This window comes from Canis lupus, chromosome 30 (genome assembly GCF_048164855.1).
Source record: "Canis lupus baileyi chromosome 30, mCanLup2.hap1, whole genome shotgun sequence".
In the NCBI taxonomy this organism is placed as follows: domain Eukaryota; kingdom Metazoa; phylum Chordata; class Mammalia; order Carnivora; family Canidae; genus Canis; species Canis lupus.
The window spans coordinates 40,602,060-40,620,067 of record NC_132867.1 but is presented as its reverse complement, the minus strand read 5'-3'; the positions used below and the strand labels follow the sequence as shown (position 1 = coordinate 40,620,067).

General features: G+C 52.9%; 1 protein-coding gene across 8 annotated transcripts in view; it reads right to left on the bottom strand.

Annotated features, from left to right (window-relative positions):
* Positions 1 to 1,144: 1,144 nt before the first annotated feature.
* The window catches only part of PKNOX1 (PBX/knotted 1 homeobox 1), a 62,068-nt gene continuing 45,204 nt past the window's right edge, over positions 1,145 to 18,008 (bottom strand). For 6 of the 8 annotated variants that reach the window (XM_072807113.1, XM_072807107.1, XM_072807111.1 and 3 more), the window contains 4 exons: positions 13,373 to 13,501; positions 9,846 to 9,922; positions 6,263 to 6,435; positions 1,145 to 4,393 (listed from right to left, as the gene is read on the bottom strand). In XM_072807113.1, coding sequence (XP_072663214.1) covers positions 4,182 to 4,393; positions 6,263 to 6,435; positions 9,846 to 9,922; positions 13,373 to 13,501 — 591 coding nt within the window. In that variant the 3' untranslated portion in view covers positions 1,145 to 4,181. The remainder of the gene's footprint in view (positions 4,394 to 6,262; positions 6,436 to 9,845; positions 9,923 to 13,372; positions 13,502 to 18,008) is intronic. The other 2 variants (XR_012021499.1, XM_072807109.1) reach the window with 2 other exon arrangements.

The window sequence follows — 18,008 nt, the reverse complement described above, 5'->3', positions numbered from 1 at the left end:
GCTGGACCTGGGACCCGGTTGGGGGCCAGGGTGACGGGGAGAGTGGGCTGCTGGAAAGCTAGCGATCATCATCCCAGCACCCGTGCTCAGATGCTACAGCTCTGCAGCTTTGCAAAGTTTAGTTTAAAAATGGTTCGAGGATCTTAGATCCTACTGAAGACAAGTGGATCTAATTGTAGAACGGCAAAAATCACTGCTAAGAATTTCATCACAAAGTGTGTATACACACAGCATACGCGCTAAACGTTCCTGACTTATGACCTCTGCATAATATAACAAAACACAAAACATTAATCCAAGTATATTTCTTATTTTCAGGATTTGCTAGATCACTACTTATTTACTTATCGCCCTAGATAGATGAATAGAATTTTATTAGTTATAAATATTACTTTTGAGCTAGAATAAACCTTATAAACCAACTTCTTCCTTTTATGAACAAAGCACTTGAAGCCTCAAGAGGTCAAAGATTGGGCCAAGGTCTCACCTGGTAAAAATTCAGGTGCACCTGTCCTCTTGACCTGGAGCAGGTGGAGAGACGACACAGAGGCTCCATTTTCTGTCCAATCAGAACATTTCCTGAAACCATGTACTTTGGAGCTGGCTCTCCTTGCTGCCCACAAGATTTACAATTGCAGATGCCCTTTTTAAAAATACTGAAGTCTGCTTACCGTGGCCTCTAAGCATAAACAGTTCGAGGGTGGGGTGGGGTAGTCAGAACACACTGGACTACAAAGAAAAACTCTCCGAAATTGTTTTAATGTAGCTCTTCACCGAGTCCCGAACGGCCTTGGGTGTCATTTTACAACATGCACTGTGAAAGGCGAGACCTCACTGACGAATCGTTTTCTTGTTACTATCAAAATAATTAGGTTGATGATAAACTACAATAAAAAACAAAAACGTTCCAATTTTCCCCCCAGAATACCAATGACTAATTGAAATAAGTAATTTAAGAAAGGTTTCTGAAAATGCAAATGGCCCTGAGTGTCCCAGTGCAGTACGATCCTAATTCCTCAACAGTGTGCAGGGTCACTGGAACCCCAGGTCACCAGCAAAACCTGTCCACCATCTCAATGTTTTACTTAAAATGGAAAAGCAGCTTGTGGTGACATCAGCTTTAGAAAAGAAAACATCCATAAAGCATGTTTCTATGTTTAATTTTTTTGCTTTGATAAATCAATTGCTTCACAAAAGTCCCTTTTAAAGACAACAATCCAAGAAAACATATTGTTACAGTATTCACATTTTAAAGATTGTCAGTTCATAGACCAAACATAACAACAAAGGCAGACTGCGGAGTCATTTCTGTCACTGACTGCCAGAGATGGGCCTTTCCCACCGTCCGGGAACATCTGAGCCCGTCTGGGAGCAAAGTGCCCTGGCGCTGGCTCCCGCAGAGGGCGGAGGAAAGGCCCCTGTGACCCTGGAGGGCAGGGTGTGGGCAGTGCTGTGGTCCGGGAGCAAGCCGGGCGCCTGCCGCCCACCCTACCCTGCATACTGGACAAATCCCTCAACTTACTGGGCCGTCTGGCGTCGGAAGGCCGCCGCGGAGCTGGTCCCGGGCTGCAGCTCGCCGGGAGGACTGGCAGGTGACCCCCTCGGCCTCCGAACAGTGGGGCAGCAACATGCTTCCTGTGGGTCTCAGGACGCATCCACGGCATCCTTACGGAAAGTCAGGATCGAATCTGCTCACTGAAAATGCACGCTCGCTCGATGGTGTCCCCTTCCTAAAGATTCCCTGGATGGCCCGAGGGCTGGAGATGGGGGCTTTCGAACCTGCAGACTGACGACAAACATGCTGCACGGCCATCTGCGAACCGCCCAGCTGGCCGTGCCAGGGCCGTGGCCGAGCACCTGTGATTCCAGGAAGGGTCTGAAGGAACCTCGGGCCTGTCCGGAAGCGCCTCTCTCTGGCGAGATCGGGCGCGTTCAGGGTGGTATGGCCGTAGACGAAGCGCCTCTCTCTGAATGGCTCATCCTAGAACCCAGTAAGGATTTAGAGCCTCAGAAAACCAGCCTCAACCAGAGGGAGCATAATGTGTCACTGGGCACAGGGGGCCGAGTCTCAGGCCAGTATGGGCGGTGGGACCCTGGCCAGACCCTGTCTCCCAACTGACCAAGTCTGTGCAGCCCTCAACTAACAAGCGGAGACTCAGGGAGTGCGATTCCGGGATCCCGGGACGGGGGGTGGGGGGACGGTGACCTGCGGAGTCCACACTCTGGAGAACTGTGCTCACCCAAAGAGCAGGGCGGCTGTAGGAGGGGCTGGGGACCTGGGGATGGAGGAAGGCTGGATGGCCTCCACCGGTCCTAGCTTCAAGAAGTCCAACAATGTCGGACTTTAGGTCAAGTTAAAATGATCCGTTAAACTTGGGTAGACTTACTGAGAACATTACAAATCGCTTATAAATAAGGAATGTAACTGCTGCTTTAAAATGTGATTCTCTCGCGGAGAGTTGATAGTCAAGTTTTTCTTCTAAAGCTCTTGAAATATTTTAAGAGAAATCTCCATGTATTTCTAACTGCTTTCTAAGTTATCTAGGAAATACTCCTCTGTGATTAGCTTTAGTCGATAAATTTTGGGGGGAAAAATCAGTTGCAGAACAAAATCTGCCCTAGCTCAAAATATCCCTCAGTGGAACCTTGGTCTGTAGCCAGCTCCCGCTGCTGAACCGCAAGAACGGACGACTTCCCCAAACACAAACTGTGGGCATCCCATGTAAGACCATATAAAGACTTTACTAGGAGACAAGGTGGCTTGTTTCGCTCTGAGAAAGAGCCCCCCTTGCAAATACATGAAAACGAAGTCAATAAAACCCAGTCTACTCTTTTGGTTCGTCTTGTGGCCAGGAAATGGAAGTCCTAAAATCATTCCAAATCTCCTGTGATCAAGTCAGAGGGGGAGGGCTCTGGAAATTCCAAAGCAACAACGGACAAGGAGAAAATACAGACACCAGGACCAAAGGCAGGCGAGTCTGCCGTCGTGCCGTCATCCCTGTCCGGGGCACCGTGTCACTCTGGGGAGATGTCAATTACGTAACAGGGCTGAATGGAGCTGAGTGTGGGTTATTGGCCCTCACTCTGAGCCAGTGGGGTAGAGGACATTTTATATTAGTTTATAATAAACATTCTATGCATAACATATGGCGACTAAAACATCCTAAAACAACACACAGCTAAGTGGCAGGGTAACCATTTAACTGTAGTCAGATTTAAATCAGAAATATGGGTGGTAAGAGCTGTTAACCGATTACTGGCCACCACTTCACCTGACTCACCTAGTCCTATTTAGCAATACCTTTAGATCTATGTTCAGATCAAGTGTAAGCATTTACATATAAACTAAAATTTGCAGGTATCAAAATTTCATTCAACAGTTGTGTCTTTCATAGTAGTAAATATAAACCACTACCCTGGGATGACAGAGAACCATGGAATGCTAGCTAACTTGGGGAGGTTCATGAAATTTGGTCAGTTCAGAACATTCCAAATTGAAAGAGTAACCGCGTATTGTTTCTTCTCTAGAAATTTTATCCTCAATATAGTCATAATCCAATTCATAACGAATTTATAAAAATAGCTTTTTATCCAATAATTCCAGCAAGGTAAAAATAGGAATTTCTTTTTATCTATAGCAAATGAAACAGGCTCACCGAATGTGCGAGAACCTAAGCGTATTCAGACCGCTGCGCGACCACCACGGAGTCACGCCCACTTTTGTTGTTGTGCGGTGTCCGCCTCGCACTGGCAGCTTTAAGATGCAGAAGCTTCTTTCAAATCCATGGGCCACACAAATAAATCAGCCCACCGAGACCTGCTTCAACCACAGAACTAAATTAAAACTGCATAATTTTTTAGAAAATGGCAGCACTATTCCTTAGTCTAAGTAGGGGCTCATGGGGGTGTTTGTCATTCATCACGTTTTTAGCGTTAAACCTTTAAAGAATTTCCTTAAAAACCCGCACACGCACGCACGCGCACACACACACGCACACACACACTTGAAAGAAGTCGCTGCACCAGCAAAGATGCTCTCAAAGCTTACTATGAAATACAAAAGTGCACTCTTCTCTATCTACATATAAAACATATTAGAAATAAAACTGTGTAAAATGTTTGCTGTGCAAACTATAAAAAGTCAGGCCAGCCCACCCGTGGTTCTGGGCCGCGCCGGCCCCCTACTGCAGGGAGTCGCTGTTCTCCAGGACCAGCCTGCTGAGGTGGGTGGGGGCGAGCGTGGCCGCACTGTCCCCTGTGCTGTCCACGGACTCGTCCTCGCTCTGTTCCGCCATCATGACCTGCTGCACTGCCAGGGTGGCACCATCCGAGGACAGAGACTGGAGGCTGTCCACGTTCATGCTCACGGGCGTGGTGATCGTCACAACGGCTCCTACAGCAGAACGTTAAAATTAGCAGCCACCCAAGAAGACACCCCGTTACTCAGCTGGGCATTGTCTGCTAGGACCCCTGTATAGGCTTCTGGGATATTCAACGGGGATTAGGAAATGTCTCTAGAACCAGCCTCCACCCTCGGCTAATATGCTCTAAAAGCTCTTGGTGGTCAGAAGGCCACAGTGGTCAGGACTGTAAGAACACAGACATGCAGGGCAGAAAGCAGGTGCCACGAGGAACACAAAAGAGACCAGGGACCTTATAACATGCTGGTCCCCCTGTGCCTCCCAGCCTAACAGCCGAGGGACAGTGAGGTGCTCTGTTGCTACTGCACACACGCAGGGGTCTCGCATGCCCATCCGTGAAGGTCTGCAGGAGTCATAGGTAACAGTGGCAGGAGAAGATAGTGTCATATATCAGAGTCTGGGAAACATTTCTAGAGAGACCTGTTCGTTCACTTTTGTCTGTGCACAGTATATCGTGTCATCTATGAACTGGGAGCACAAATGGGTAATAAGGATGATTTCTTGAGAAGATGTGAAGCCAGGATGGAGGGAAAAGTCACTTTTCACTGGATAGTTTTGTTGGAACTTCTTCCCAGTATATAGGTATTGTCTTTTCCAAGGACAGAAAGAGGGGAAGGGGGAGAGAGAACTATTATCTTTGAAACTAATTCTTGAATTAAAAAAGAAAACAAAAACTGAAACCATAAATTATTTAACCAAAAGACCACCGCATATCAAGACCCAAATGATGAAGCCGCAGCTCTAAATGCACACAAGCGTAACTCAAGAAACAAGATAAAGCATGGTTTACAATCCACTGTGAGGGGCCCGACCCAGCCCTCCGGCAGCACAGCTGTGCAAAGCCCCCTTGTACACTCAGAGGAAGACGGGTCTGCACACGCACGCAGCAAACAATCAGGCCCTGGCGGAGAACCACTGGAGATCAGAGGACAGTGGCCAGGCCTCTGAGCCAGCGCTGACTGCATGGGGGCTGCGGGAGGGAGGCAATCCAAAGTCTTGCCCTGGCTGTGGGGGGGCCCAGGACTGAGCACCACTGGGTCACCGACAGGGACCGATCACACAAAGCAAGGCACCAGAGGGTCAGGGGGTCCCAGTGACTTCAGTGCTGGAACAGACCTTAGAAGCCGGCCCACAGGGCAGAAGCCCCAGCCCCGGCCAGGGGGCAGTCCCAGTGCCTCCCGTCCACTTAGAAATGGCCAGGCAGGCCTGTGGGCAGGGAAACCAGGGACGTTGGGGAGGGAACCAGCATGGGACCCACAGATGTCAGGACCCTGAGAACAGTGACGGTGACCGTAATCTCTGAAGTGGAGCCATGAATGGAGGAAAAGACTCTCAGGGGTACTGGGGGCAGCCTAGCCACAGAAGAGGGGTTAAAAGCCCCAAGACGTACACAGAAACCGTCAAAATGGAAATAAGCAGCAGCATCCAAAGCCAGGGAAAGCACAGTGGTAAGGACAGATGCGCACCCGGGTTCCGGGGGGCGGGGGGCCTACAGGACATGGATTTGAGAAATAGGGCCCCAGAGTGTCCTCAGTGCTGGGCAGAAATAGGAACAAGGGAAATAGGAACAGGAGCTAACAACACCGCGTCTACACACGTAAGAACGTGGTGCGGGGAGAGGGGACGGGGTCCAAGAGGACAAACCAGGGCGGCCTGGGCCGTGGCGGTGGACAGAGCACACGGGGCGCGGGGCCCCCGAGACGCAGGCGAGCTGCGTACGACTGTCCGGCAGGGTGCCCTGCACACGGCGCCTTCCCCGCGGGACACGGGGCCACCGCGGCCAGGCCGGGAGGTGAAGGCCGCCGCCCCCCGCACCCCCGCACCCCCCCAGCGGCGCCCACCTTCCGACATGGCCAGCTCGCTGGGCGGCGGCTGCGCGGCTCCCGAGGCGATGGAGTCAGGCCAAAACCTCTGGACTGGTCTGTTCTGAGCAGTTTTCTTCTTCGTCTTCGGAGTCTCGGAACAGCTAGAATCCAACATAGGCTGAAGAATCCGTCTTCTGGCGTTGATGAACCTGGGGATGGAGGGCGACACGGCGCGGTCACCAGGACGCTGTGTCCAGCCCCCAGCTTGGGGGGTGGGGGAGGGGAGACGTCTGAGCTCGGGGGACCAGACCGGACCTGGCAGCCCTGCCTGCCGATCCCCTGTCCCGTCGCCCTGCGAGCAGTGACCCTGCATCCCCCGCGGTCCCCTCCGGCCCGGACCTCAGGGTACAAACAGCGCCCGACACCACTCGTGCTCACCTCCACGTGGCCTCGGCCAGAGCTTCGGCCCTCAACAGGTGACAGGGTGCGGAGGGGCCCCTGCCCTAAGTCACTCGGCTGTGCAGGCACCCTGCCGGCACCCTGGGGCCACCCCCCCCAGGGACTGTCAGCCGCAGGGACCAACCCCGCCCAGGTGGAGCGGCAGGAGCACTGTCGCATGTGGGAACACACGGTACTGACTGTAAATATGTGCAGGGAAGACTGCCTTCCTCAGCCCGTTCCCTCCCAGCACCCAAGCAGTGCCCTCGGAGGACCTGGGAGGGCGGGGGGGGGGGGGGGGCAGGGGAGCTCCGGGCCCCCACCCCCGCCCCCCGTGGAAGCCTGCGGCACTCCGGACCACACACACTGCTGCAGACACAGCTGCACCTGCCAGGCTTAGGGCCGTCCCGCCGCCACCTCCAGGAGTAGCAGTGAGGAGGGGGGTCACCTCACCCCCCCCGACCCCGGCCCCCAGCAAAGGCCTCTGAGGGTGAGGAGCTGTGTTCCCAGTGTAAGAGAAACACAAGCTCCCCTGGAAACTTGGGCTCTAGGCTGGTCCTGGCCCTGTGCCACCAAGCCCCGCTCTCCAGGTCCCCAGATGCACAGCAGAGCTGGAACTGCACCTGCTCCAAGGCCACTTAACATCCTGACTGACCCTCAGGAGCATCTGGCCAGCCCAGAGCTTGCCACTCATCATCTGCAGCCCAGAGCTCCAGGCCTACGTTGGGTGCAGAGATTTACATAGAGTTTATTTTTTTTTTTTAAATGTTTATTTATTTATGATAGTCACAGAGAGAGAAAGAGAGAGAGGCAGAGACACAGGCAGAGGGAGAAGCAGGCTCCATGCACCGGGAGCCCGACGTGGGATTCGATCCCGGGTCTCCAGGATCGCGCCCTGGGCCAAAGGCAGGCGCCAAACCCCTGCGCCACCCAGGGATCCCTACATAGAGTTTAAAAATTAAAATCCTAGCATTCAGAAGCATCTACAATCACCGGACGATACATTCTACAATGGAAATGAGGGGACTGAGGCCGCAGAGCTTCAGGCAGTGACCTGGCCCCTGGAACACAAGCAAGGTGGGCCCTGGAAGTCACGGAGCCCCCAGCTGGGCCCTGACCCCACCGCCGCCTGGGGAGGGAAGCTTGCAGCGTCTGCCTCTTCAGCCTTCCCGTTCAAGGCTGCCAAGTGCGGGCACGAGCTAACAGGGCGCTCGAGCTCAGGCCAACATGTAACTTTTGTAAATGTAAAAGGAAAGAAACTCACAAAAAGTAAAAGTAGCTACAAATATGAAAAGTTTTTAGAAATTTTATGCTAGTCATGCTGGTAAACTATTAATTTAAAAATTAAAAATTGATGTCAAACCTTCCAGATAAGACAAGTGTTAACGTAATAGAGCAGCAAGGGAACAAGCTGGGGAATGTCAACAGATGAAAAGTAACATTCTGATGCTTTTGTTGCTGCTCAGCCTCAGAAGTATCAGAATGTCCAAAGAAGTGACTCTAAGGTCCACCCCCGATCAATCAATTGACCATCATGTGGACTGAACCCAGACAGGAAGTGTCACATGAGACGCGCGAGAAAACGGAGCCTACTAGGCTATCATGAATGTCACAGCAACAACATATGTGAAACCTTTGTTTTTCTGACGCTGTTTGTGAGATTCAACAGGAAATAAGAGCATGGCCTATATTACTGGTACCCAAAGCTAAAACAATGACCAAAAGCACGATAAATATTTAGTGCCGCCCAAAGCACAGCTCCCGCACATACGACTGCATATGTTGGGAGATTGTCGTTTATATCAGAATTTACCCGAACCTCAAGTTTAAATTTTAACAGTTAAAAAGATAAGTGTGGGATCCCTGGGTGGCGCAGCGGTTTAGCGCCTGCCTTTGGCCCAGGGCACGATCCTGGAGACCCAGGATCGAATCCCACGTCGGGCTCCCTGCATGGAGCCTGCTTCTCCCTCTGCCTGTGTCTCTGCCTCTCTCTCTCTCTCTCTCTCTCTGTGTGTGACTATCATAAATAAATAAAAATTAAAAAAAAAAGATAAGTGTTTACAAGTGGTAAAATTAGTGCTTTCTTCTCTTTAATCGATGCCCATCTTATGAGAGGAAACCATTTCCCACCTCTGTGAGTACAAGTGAGACATGAACACACTTAGAAACGTGGGACCAAGTGTTCACAGCGGTTTGTGACACCGAAACTAGAACAAGATATTTCATTAATAAAGTCAGCACTTGGGCAGCCCTGGTGGCTCAGTGGTTTAGCGCTGCCTTCAGTCCAGGACATGATCCTGGAGACCCAGGATCAAGTCCCACGTCGGGCTCCTTGCATGGAGCCTGCTTCTCCCTCTGCCTGTGTCTCTGCCTCTCTCTCTCTCTGTGTCTCTCATGAATAAATAAATAAAATCTTTTAAAAAATATAAATAAATAAATAAATAAATAAATAAATAAATAAATAAATAAATAAATAAAATAAAGTCAGCACTTCCCTAGGCATTCCCCTCTTAGGACGAGTCCTGCCGTGGGGCAGGACCACCACATGGACAGCGGAGGGGCTGCCTCCCCCACTCAGAGTGGGACAAAGTGACACAGGGTTTCCAAAGGTGGGAGAGCCACAGAGGGACTCAGGATGCCTCATCGCCGCCATCCATTGCCTAAAGAAGCTCATTGATAAAAACATCACATTTCTGAATGAATGTGGGGGCTTAGGGGTAGTAGTAACACAAAAGAGAAAAACATTTTTTTTTTTGAGAGAGAGAGAGAAAGAGCACATGCAAGCGAGCGGGGGCAGGTGGGGAGACGGAGAGAATCTTAAGCAGATTCCATGCTCAGTGTGGAGCCTGACGCAGGGCTCGGTCCCACAACCCTGAGATCATGACCTCAGCCAAGATCAAGAGTCGGGCATCGAAGCGACTGAGCCCCCAGGCGCCCCTGGAGAAACACACTTCTAACCGGACACGCAGGATGTAGGATAAAGTCCACAGTGAAGTATTATCGATCATCAAAGGTTAAGGTTCAAAGTGTGTGCTGATTTATTCTCAAATATCCTGCCACCAGTTCCACCCCTGTGGTAGCAGAGTGTTGCTAGTTAAAAGAACTCAAGATATTTTCAACCAAATTCCACTACTTATTAGTGCATTTTCAAGGCTCGGTCATGCTGATGGGCGCTGCTTACCAGTTGTTAACTTGGAGCAGTGTCAAATTTGTCTGAGCAGCAATCTGTTTTTTCTCATCTTCTGTCGGGTAGGGATGCTAAAAAATAAAAGGAAGCGTTAATGTGAACTTCAGTTTTTAAAAAGGAACTCCAGCTTATCTAGGTAGAACAGAAGCATACGAATAATTATTAGTCAAAAGCTGCTAAGTAGCGATAGTGCTTTCTGCCCCAACCTCTTTAGTCTTATCATTTGTTTTTTTTTTTTTTTTTTTTTTTTTCATTTGTTTTTTTAACAAGTGTCCCAAACAGAAGGATGCGTTTACCCGCACCGGGAGGAGTTAAAGTGCAGGCTGAGGCGCGGTCAGGCACAGGGTGAGAAGGCTCAGAGATGCGGCCAGCGGTGCCACCCCTGCCCCCAGCTGCTGTGGCTGTGGGACCTCGCTCCCCGGAGCCTGGGATTCAATCTGTCATCTAGGGACACCTTCACTGAGGCCCCAGCTATGAGCCATATGCTGGGGACATGTGGTCGAGTTCTGACCCAGCAAGACACAGCACGGCAGTCACGCTGCACACCCTAAAGTGAATCACTGAGCCTCACGGTCACTTCTGAGACGGCCGGCCGTCCTCTTCGTCCTGCAGACGAGGAAGCTGAGGCCGGAGAGTCCACACGCTCCCCATCCTTCAGCTGGCTAAAAGGGAGGATGCGGGAGAGGGGCAGGGCAGCCGGACACAGGGCGACACACTTGGATCACAGGCACATGAGAGCAAGCTGACACAAGCAGGCACGGAGGGCCCCCATGCTGGGTCCGCAGGTGCCGCCCGGGGAAGGGCCGGGCCCAAGGCTGGGCAGGGGCGGGGGTGGGGTGTGTGTGCCTGTTACAGTCGTCTTTCTTTTAGGATGAAAACAGTTCACTTTAAAGAACAGAATTAAACCAGAAGTACCTGTCAAAACTGTCAGATGTACCAAAGGAAAATGAGCCCTACCTACAGTAATCAGCGGTTTCTCCAAGGCCCAATCACTGCCCACGTGTAGAAACCCTAAGACAGGGATCCCTGGGTGGCACAGCGGTTTGGCGCCTGCCTTGGCCCAGGGCGCGATCCTGGAGACCCGGGATCGAATCCCATATCGGGCTCCCGGTGCATGGAGCCTGCTTCTCCCTCTGCCTGTGTCTCTGCCTCTCTCTCTCTCTCTCTGTGACTATCATAAATAAATAGATAGATAGAAAGAAAGAAAGAAAAGAAAGAAAAGAAAAGAAAGAAAAGAAAAGAAAAGAAAAGAAAAGAAAAGAAAGAAAGAAAGAAAAGAAAGAAAAGAAAGAAAGAAAGAAAGAAACCCTAAGACATTTACTGGAAAACCTACCGGCACCGAAGTCCCTTATTCTGGACTGTCCAGGACCCCAGAGAGCATGCGGCAAGAGGGACAGTCACCGCAGCGTGGTGCCACAGTCCCCCCGTGCTGGCTGTCCCCTCAGATGGACAGCGGTTCGGTGTGATGCCACCACATATGGTGCCGGGGTAGAGGTTACAGAAATGCAAATACCGTTTAAAAGCTCATAAAATAAAAGGGGGCAGGAAGCCTGAGTGCACTAGACAGAAAGCAAACCCCTCGTGCAGTAAACCGCTGGCCTCCAGCGAAGAGGACTGGGTCTCAAAAAAACGTGGGCAAGAGGGGACAGAAAATGCTTCGTAGGAAAGGAGAAAATAAAAGGAACAAACAGGATTTATTGTTTTAGAAATTATTATGACCTTAAAGGGCACCTCCGAGGAAGCCGCCAGGCCAGCACTCATCTGCGATCCTGAGGTGCAGACACGCGCGGGTGGCACCACCTCGGCACCAGCGGCGGGGAGGGCCCGCCCTCTCACTGCCACCCCTGGGCCTGCCGGGGGCTCGGGCCCTCGTCTACCACGGGAACTAGCTGTGGGACAGCCTGGCCACGGATGTGCCCGAATCACATCCCGAGCCTTCCCACCGCTATACTGAACATCGCCGAACCACTGTGTCCGCACAAGCCCTCACTTCCAGGACGACTATCCGGATGTGGCCCCGCTGCTCAGAGACAGCACTGCTCCCCGAACGGCGGCGTGGCCTGCAGGCGGGGTGGCTCAGCAGAGAACAGAGCCACAGAGCAGGACAGGAGAGAAGCTGGGGGCCAGGAAATGGAGAGGGGTCCTATCCCCTCCCCAGAACTGCTTGGCGACCTCACGGCCCGGTTCCAAGCCCGGGGTCGGCTGCCACCCTGCACCGCTGTCTCCCAGGGAAAGAGCCTGGCACCAGTTAGAGAAAAGGGGGTGCTGGCTGGCAGTGACAAGGGCTGAACCCCGGAAGACAGGAGATGACGGAGACTGGCGCTGTCCTGGGGGCCCACGGTCAGGGCGAGGATAGAGACCGATGCCAGGAACAAATTTAGGCCTCAGGCCCAGGCAGCAGGTGCCCCAGAGGGCGGATGCATAGAAAGGGCCCAAGGGATACCTCGCTGACAGCCGCAGGGCCCTAGGACACCGATGAGCAAGGCAGGGCCGCGGAGGAAGCAGTCGGTGACCAAAGACATGAGTGGGTACCCGAGGTGGTGAAGCAAAGGGGCAAAGCCGGCTGGCGCCGTGGGCAACGGGGGACAGGGAGGCAGCCAGGGCTGCAGGGGGGCTGGTGGCATGTGCCCTCCGAGGGAACGGAAGCTGCGATGAAAGCACCTGGCCACAAAGCTGGCTCCCGAGGCTGCCAGCCGGCTCCCTGCAGGGCCGCCTCCCCTCCCGGACACAGAGCAGCCTCTGCACCTGTGCCTGCACGACCCTGTGGGCGCCCCCCTTCCCCCGGTCAGGTTGCACGCAGCAGGTAGTGGCCACTTGCCTCTGTCTCGTCACACACTCCCCTAGCCAAGCCCATCGCTCCTGACCCTGGCTGCTACACTGGGTTGTCACTCCTGAAAGCTGCTCTGGGTCATGGGCCTCCCCCAAGTTCAGGGGCACGGGGATGAGGATCGCAAATGGGTAATGAGCAAGTCTTGGCCAGTATATGGATGAGCAAGTGTGTGCTTCCTCAGACGGGCCACCTTCACAGGTGTGGCCCTGATCCAGGTGAGCAAACAGGTGTGCAGGCTCCGTGTGGACGGGCCGGGGCTGTCTGCAGGGCCAAAGGCTATCTCAAGGTCAATAAGCTCACGTGCCGACCGCTGTCCGCGGCTCGACCTTCCACCCTACCTCATCTTCCTCTGAGATCCGAGATCTAAAATGTCACTGCTTCCCCAGGTTTTGCCCGCGTTCCTCCTCTCTGCGCACTCCTCTAGGGTGGCCTCGCCCCGTCACCCTGCGTGGCCGTAGATGGTTAACACGGGCGGGAAGTACTTCCCGTGTTGGCAGCGGGGCCCTCCTGGTGACGTCCCTGAGGCAGGGACCTCGTCTGACCCACGCTCCACCCTAACACGGGGACAGTCAGCCAGACACCGACACGCACACCAGGCCTGTCCACGCACGCAGTACATTTTTCCTGGAGAGTAAGCCAGCGAGCGGGCGTCTCCGGGCGCTGCCGGCCGCGCGGTCACGTGCATTCTTACCCCTATGTGCTGGAAGAGCCAAGATCTCATCACGTTGGTAGCGTGCTTCGGCAAAACACCCCTTTTATTCTTAGATGAGCCATCATCTTGATGCAAGATGCTTAGATCTTGGTTTAACTGTAACTGAAGCTTTTAAACAATTGAAAAACAACGTTAGAAAGTACAGAAAATCACGGCACATGCAAGTAGCTTACGACTTCAGATGGAGAAAATAAGCAAAGGTCTCATGGCTAAATGACATGCTGCCAGCGGAGGCGCGTGTCGGCCGCACGGGCTCACCTGCGCGGTGGCTCCCTCTGCGTTCTCTCTATTTACCCTGCTGTCCCACGCTCAGTGGCCCCGCAGCCAGCGAGGCGCTGACACAGGAGCCCAGAGGGCCTCGCGGCCACTGCCCCGCAGACAGGGGAGTCCCACGGCCCCAGCAAGCCCACCGCTCGGTTTCGTGTCACGCCCGTGACAACACCTACACCCTGGCCTAGAGATCCGAGCAGTCAGCAGGAACGAGAGGCGGCCACGTGGGCTGAACGGAGGGAAAGACAGAGGCACACACAGTGCAGACACCCGGCTCAGGGGGACCAAGGCGACCGCCGCTGGCCCAGACGCCTCAGGAGCCACTGCAGACGCGGCCTCCGTCGCCTCTGAGGACAGCAAGGACACACTCCGCCTGTTTCCCTCCTAAAGGAAGGACCACACAGCACCCCCACAAACTCGTTACATGCGTGTCTTTCACACAAACGTAAGAAAGATTTGAGGTCTGTAGGGCCAGGCTTCCGACCCACCGACCCCAGGCCCCAGGTGCCGCCGCTCACGCCCAGCACGCCTGTGGAGGTGGTGTCGTCGGCGCACACGACACGGACCAGGAAGGCCAGCGGCACCGCTCGCTCGGGCCCGGGCGCAGACACACTGGGCACAGCTCTGCTGCTGTGCACGCGGCAACCCAGGACTCATGCAGGAATCTGACTGAAGAGACCAACCACCATCCATGTGATGTTTTCACAGACACAGTTGAAAGGAGAGGAACTCAATTTCGGGAGGTCACTGTATTATCTCTACTTCCTCTGGCTCTAGGTCACTTCGGATATATTCTCTAAAAGCCTCAATGACATCGAAGCGGAATTTTTGACTTACAGGAGACAAGACACTACCTGCCTCTTGAAATGTTTAAAACTCAAGATTATTAATAAAGGCCTAAGTGTTTGTGAAATGTATTTATCTCTTAAAGGCCTGAGAGCCATGGTGTTGGGCACCCCCTCGACACTCGTGTTCGTGTGCAGGAAAAAGAATAGGAAATGAACTTTTAATACTAACTCCAAAGCACCCAGGGCCAAAATTTAGCTCATCTGCCTTACCTGTCTCAATTAATATATGTTCTTCATGAAATCGGACAAATGCTCAGTGTTGCTTTTTTTTTTTTTTTTTTTCAGTGTTGCTTTTTTGTGCACGGTTAAAGCAAATGTAGGCTCAAAGAGAGGCAAAGTGACAGCTGGCTGCGTGACTCGACCTCACGGATGCTCCCAAGAGAGCCTGAGTGCCAACAAGGTGGCGTGAGAAAGGAGGCCAAGGGCCTCTGCACGGAATGGCCATGGGCCCTGCTGAGCTCCAGCACAGCCCAGGACTGGACAAGTGGGGATTTAAAAGCCTAGGAGACTGGTCAGAAGTCTGTCTAAGAAGCAGCGAGAGCCCCCAGACCCTCTCTATCATTCTCTGCAGACGACCAATCTGCCCTCTGCCCTGCAGGAGCCTGGGGACCCATGGGCCCAGCTGGACAGTGGGAACGAGATGCAAAGCCAACAATGGGGGTGAGAAAAGTCTACCCACAAAATGGGAGACCCCAACCCACTCCTGCCCCTGCAGCCAGGCCTAGGCCCTGGGCAAGAAATCTGAGAGTCCTTCTCTGGAGACACTGGGTAGAGAACACACTCCGGAGGCCAGCCAGTGGAGAAGGCGGCCCGCCATGGCCCGCACCTGCCCTGCACCCAACGGCTTTCCGGCGGCTCATGTTTATAGTTCGAGGACAGCCAACTGTCCCCAAACACTTGAAAGCCTCCACTGAAACCAAAGATACCAAAGTGAAGAAACGTTGAGACGCAGAGGAAACAGAGAGAATGCAGAAACTGAAGACAACTTCAACCTCCCATGAAGCAAAAACAAGAGCTACTTCAAAAGAAAGCACGGAGGGCGAGGAAGAGTCTAGGAAATTCAAACTGAGCTGAAGAGGTCAGCCTGCGTGGGTGGGCCGGGAGGTAAAAGGAAACCTCTCAGAAAGCAGACAACGGGAGCACAAATACAAAACAACACAAAAACTCAGAGGTTCGATTCAGAAAGTCTAATGTTCAATTAGCAAGGGTTCTGGAAAGAGAGAAGGAGCGTGCCAGGGTGGGGGCAGGGCTGTCCCAGACCGCAAGGAGAGGTCTCAGACTCAGGAACACGAGGTTTTCCAAGGGCTCAGCAACAGCTCAGAGAAGCGTCTGAAAGGAGAAAACAGCGACAGAAAAGCAGTGAACGCTGACCTCCTCCCCAGGGCGACACTGCCACTAGAGCACAGGAATGCCTCGCTCCCCGTCCTGATGCACGCGATGTCATCCGAAACCGTACTTATAAACGGTCTGCATCAAGTACGACACCAAAATAAAGTCTTTTCAGGTTTGCAGAGACTCAACAAAATGTACTTCCCATGCACATGTTCGCTGGAAATGTTCATAGTGGAGCGTAAAACCAAAAAAGTAGAGAACTCCTTCAATGGCATGTCAAAGGAAAGTTCAAGAACATGCCCAATGTCCAGCCTGGACAGGGAAGAGCCCCTGAGGCCGGGACGGGAGAGCTGCTGGGGACACGCAGCACCACTGTGCCTTCTCGCCAGCGGGGCGCCTGGGAGTCAGGCCAGGGTGCTGGCGAGGGCACCCTCAGAGCACTTTGAACTGGGCCAGACACGTCTGAGGCGGAGAAGCCCGGTGCTCACAGCGTCACACTTAGCTCTGTGGAGAGCAGTGCTGACCGGTCATGATGACAATAATGCTGAGAACAGGTCTGGCCACACCGACGCACGGGCAGGACGGGGAAGAGCCTCAGCGAGGGGAGTGTGCAGATGGCCTAGGCCCCGACCAGGACGAGAGCCCAATCCAGGGGCTTATGGGGGAGTGAAGAGGGAGGATTCTTACTTATCAACGGGGAGGAAAGAGCAGCAAGATCAGAAAGCAGTTGCTTGAGGGGAGAGGAGGGAACAGGCGGGAAGGGCGGTGGTTTGCTCCATGCCTCTCAGCTCCCTGCACCCTCAGCTGGACACACAGCAGATTTAAAAAAGCAAAATAAGAGTAAAACGGAGGCAAAAAACCTTGTCATAAGCCAAACAATAGCAGAAACCTAAAATGTATAAATATCGTATAAATAAGACTCTCCTGGGAAAGAGGGGTGGACTGGAGGGACAGGAAACCAATGAAATCCCCCTGGCTACTTCTCGTTTCTTGAAAACATATTTTTAGAAGTAGAAACACCTTTCCATGGAGATGTCCTAGGAAGAGGCCAAATCCCACCTCCTGTTGATGGGCAGTAGGTCAGGACGTGGCCTACAGTGGCCGATGCTCTTCTGGGGGGCAGTGGCGATGCTAAAGTCTGCCCCAGCCAGACTCGGGGCAGGACGGAGCAGGTCGGGGACACCACAGGATGAGCATCGCAAGGGCTCACCAGTGACTGCCACTGCTCGGCTGCCCGGAATGACGCAGGCCAGAGTGACAACAGGAGCTATGACGGGCAGTGAGCAGTTTTCTTGGTAAAACCTACCCCATAGTTTCTGACACAGAAACAGAAACTATCAGTGGTTAAGTCACTCTCCCCAATTATCTGAAGCCCAGCAAGAACCAATCCCCCCAAAAAAAAAGAAAATGGGGGAAAAAAGCGCCCAGAGCAGCCCAAATAGCCACAATAAAAATCACATAGACCACATACAGATTTTATTCAAAGAACGCCTGCCCCCAGGGCCCACAGTCCATCTGTTTATTCTTCTGTTCCAAACCTGGGGCAGCTCGTGTCTCTGGCTTCCGGCCCTGCTGCCCCGGGAGCTGTACTGGGCAGGGGCGTGACAGGGAGGGGACAGGTGCAGGGTGAACCACCTCGGTGGAGAACCACCGAGCACCAGTGCCAGGACAGTGCACAGGCTGCAAGGAGTCTGCCTAACGGGGCTGGGGAGGGTCACGTGCACGTCCCGTGTCAGAAGGGGTTATGCTGAATACAAACTCTGTGTGTTTGCTAAACTAGTCATGTCCATCTATAAGAAAATTCAGTTAAGTAGAAAAATTTCTTTTTTTTTTCTTAAAGACTGATTTATTTGAGAGAGGAAGAGGGGGAGAGTGAGCAAGAGAGCACGCAGCAGGGAGAGGCAGAGAGAGAATCTGACTCCCTGCTGAGCATGGAGCCCAATGTGAGCAGTTGGGCATGATCTCACGACTCTGAGATCATGATCTGAGCTGAAATCAGGAGTTGGACGCTTAACTGACTGAGCGCCCCCGGCACCCCAGAAAGTTTTCTTCTTAAGCAACAGGGCAAATAAACCTCTACTATATAAGGAAGGCACCTCACTTTAAAGTGTTTTTCTCTAAAAGCACCTGCAAACCAGACGCTGCCTTGTGTTCACAGCCATGGT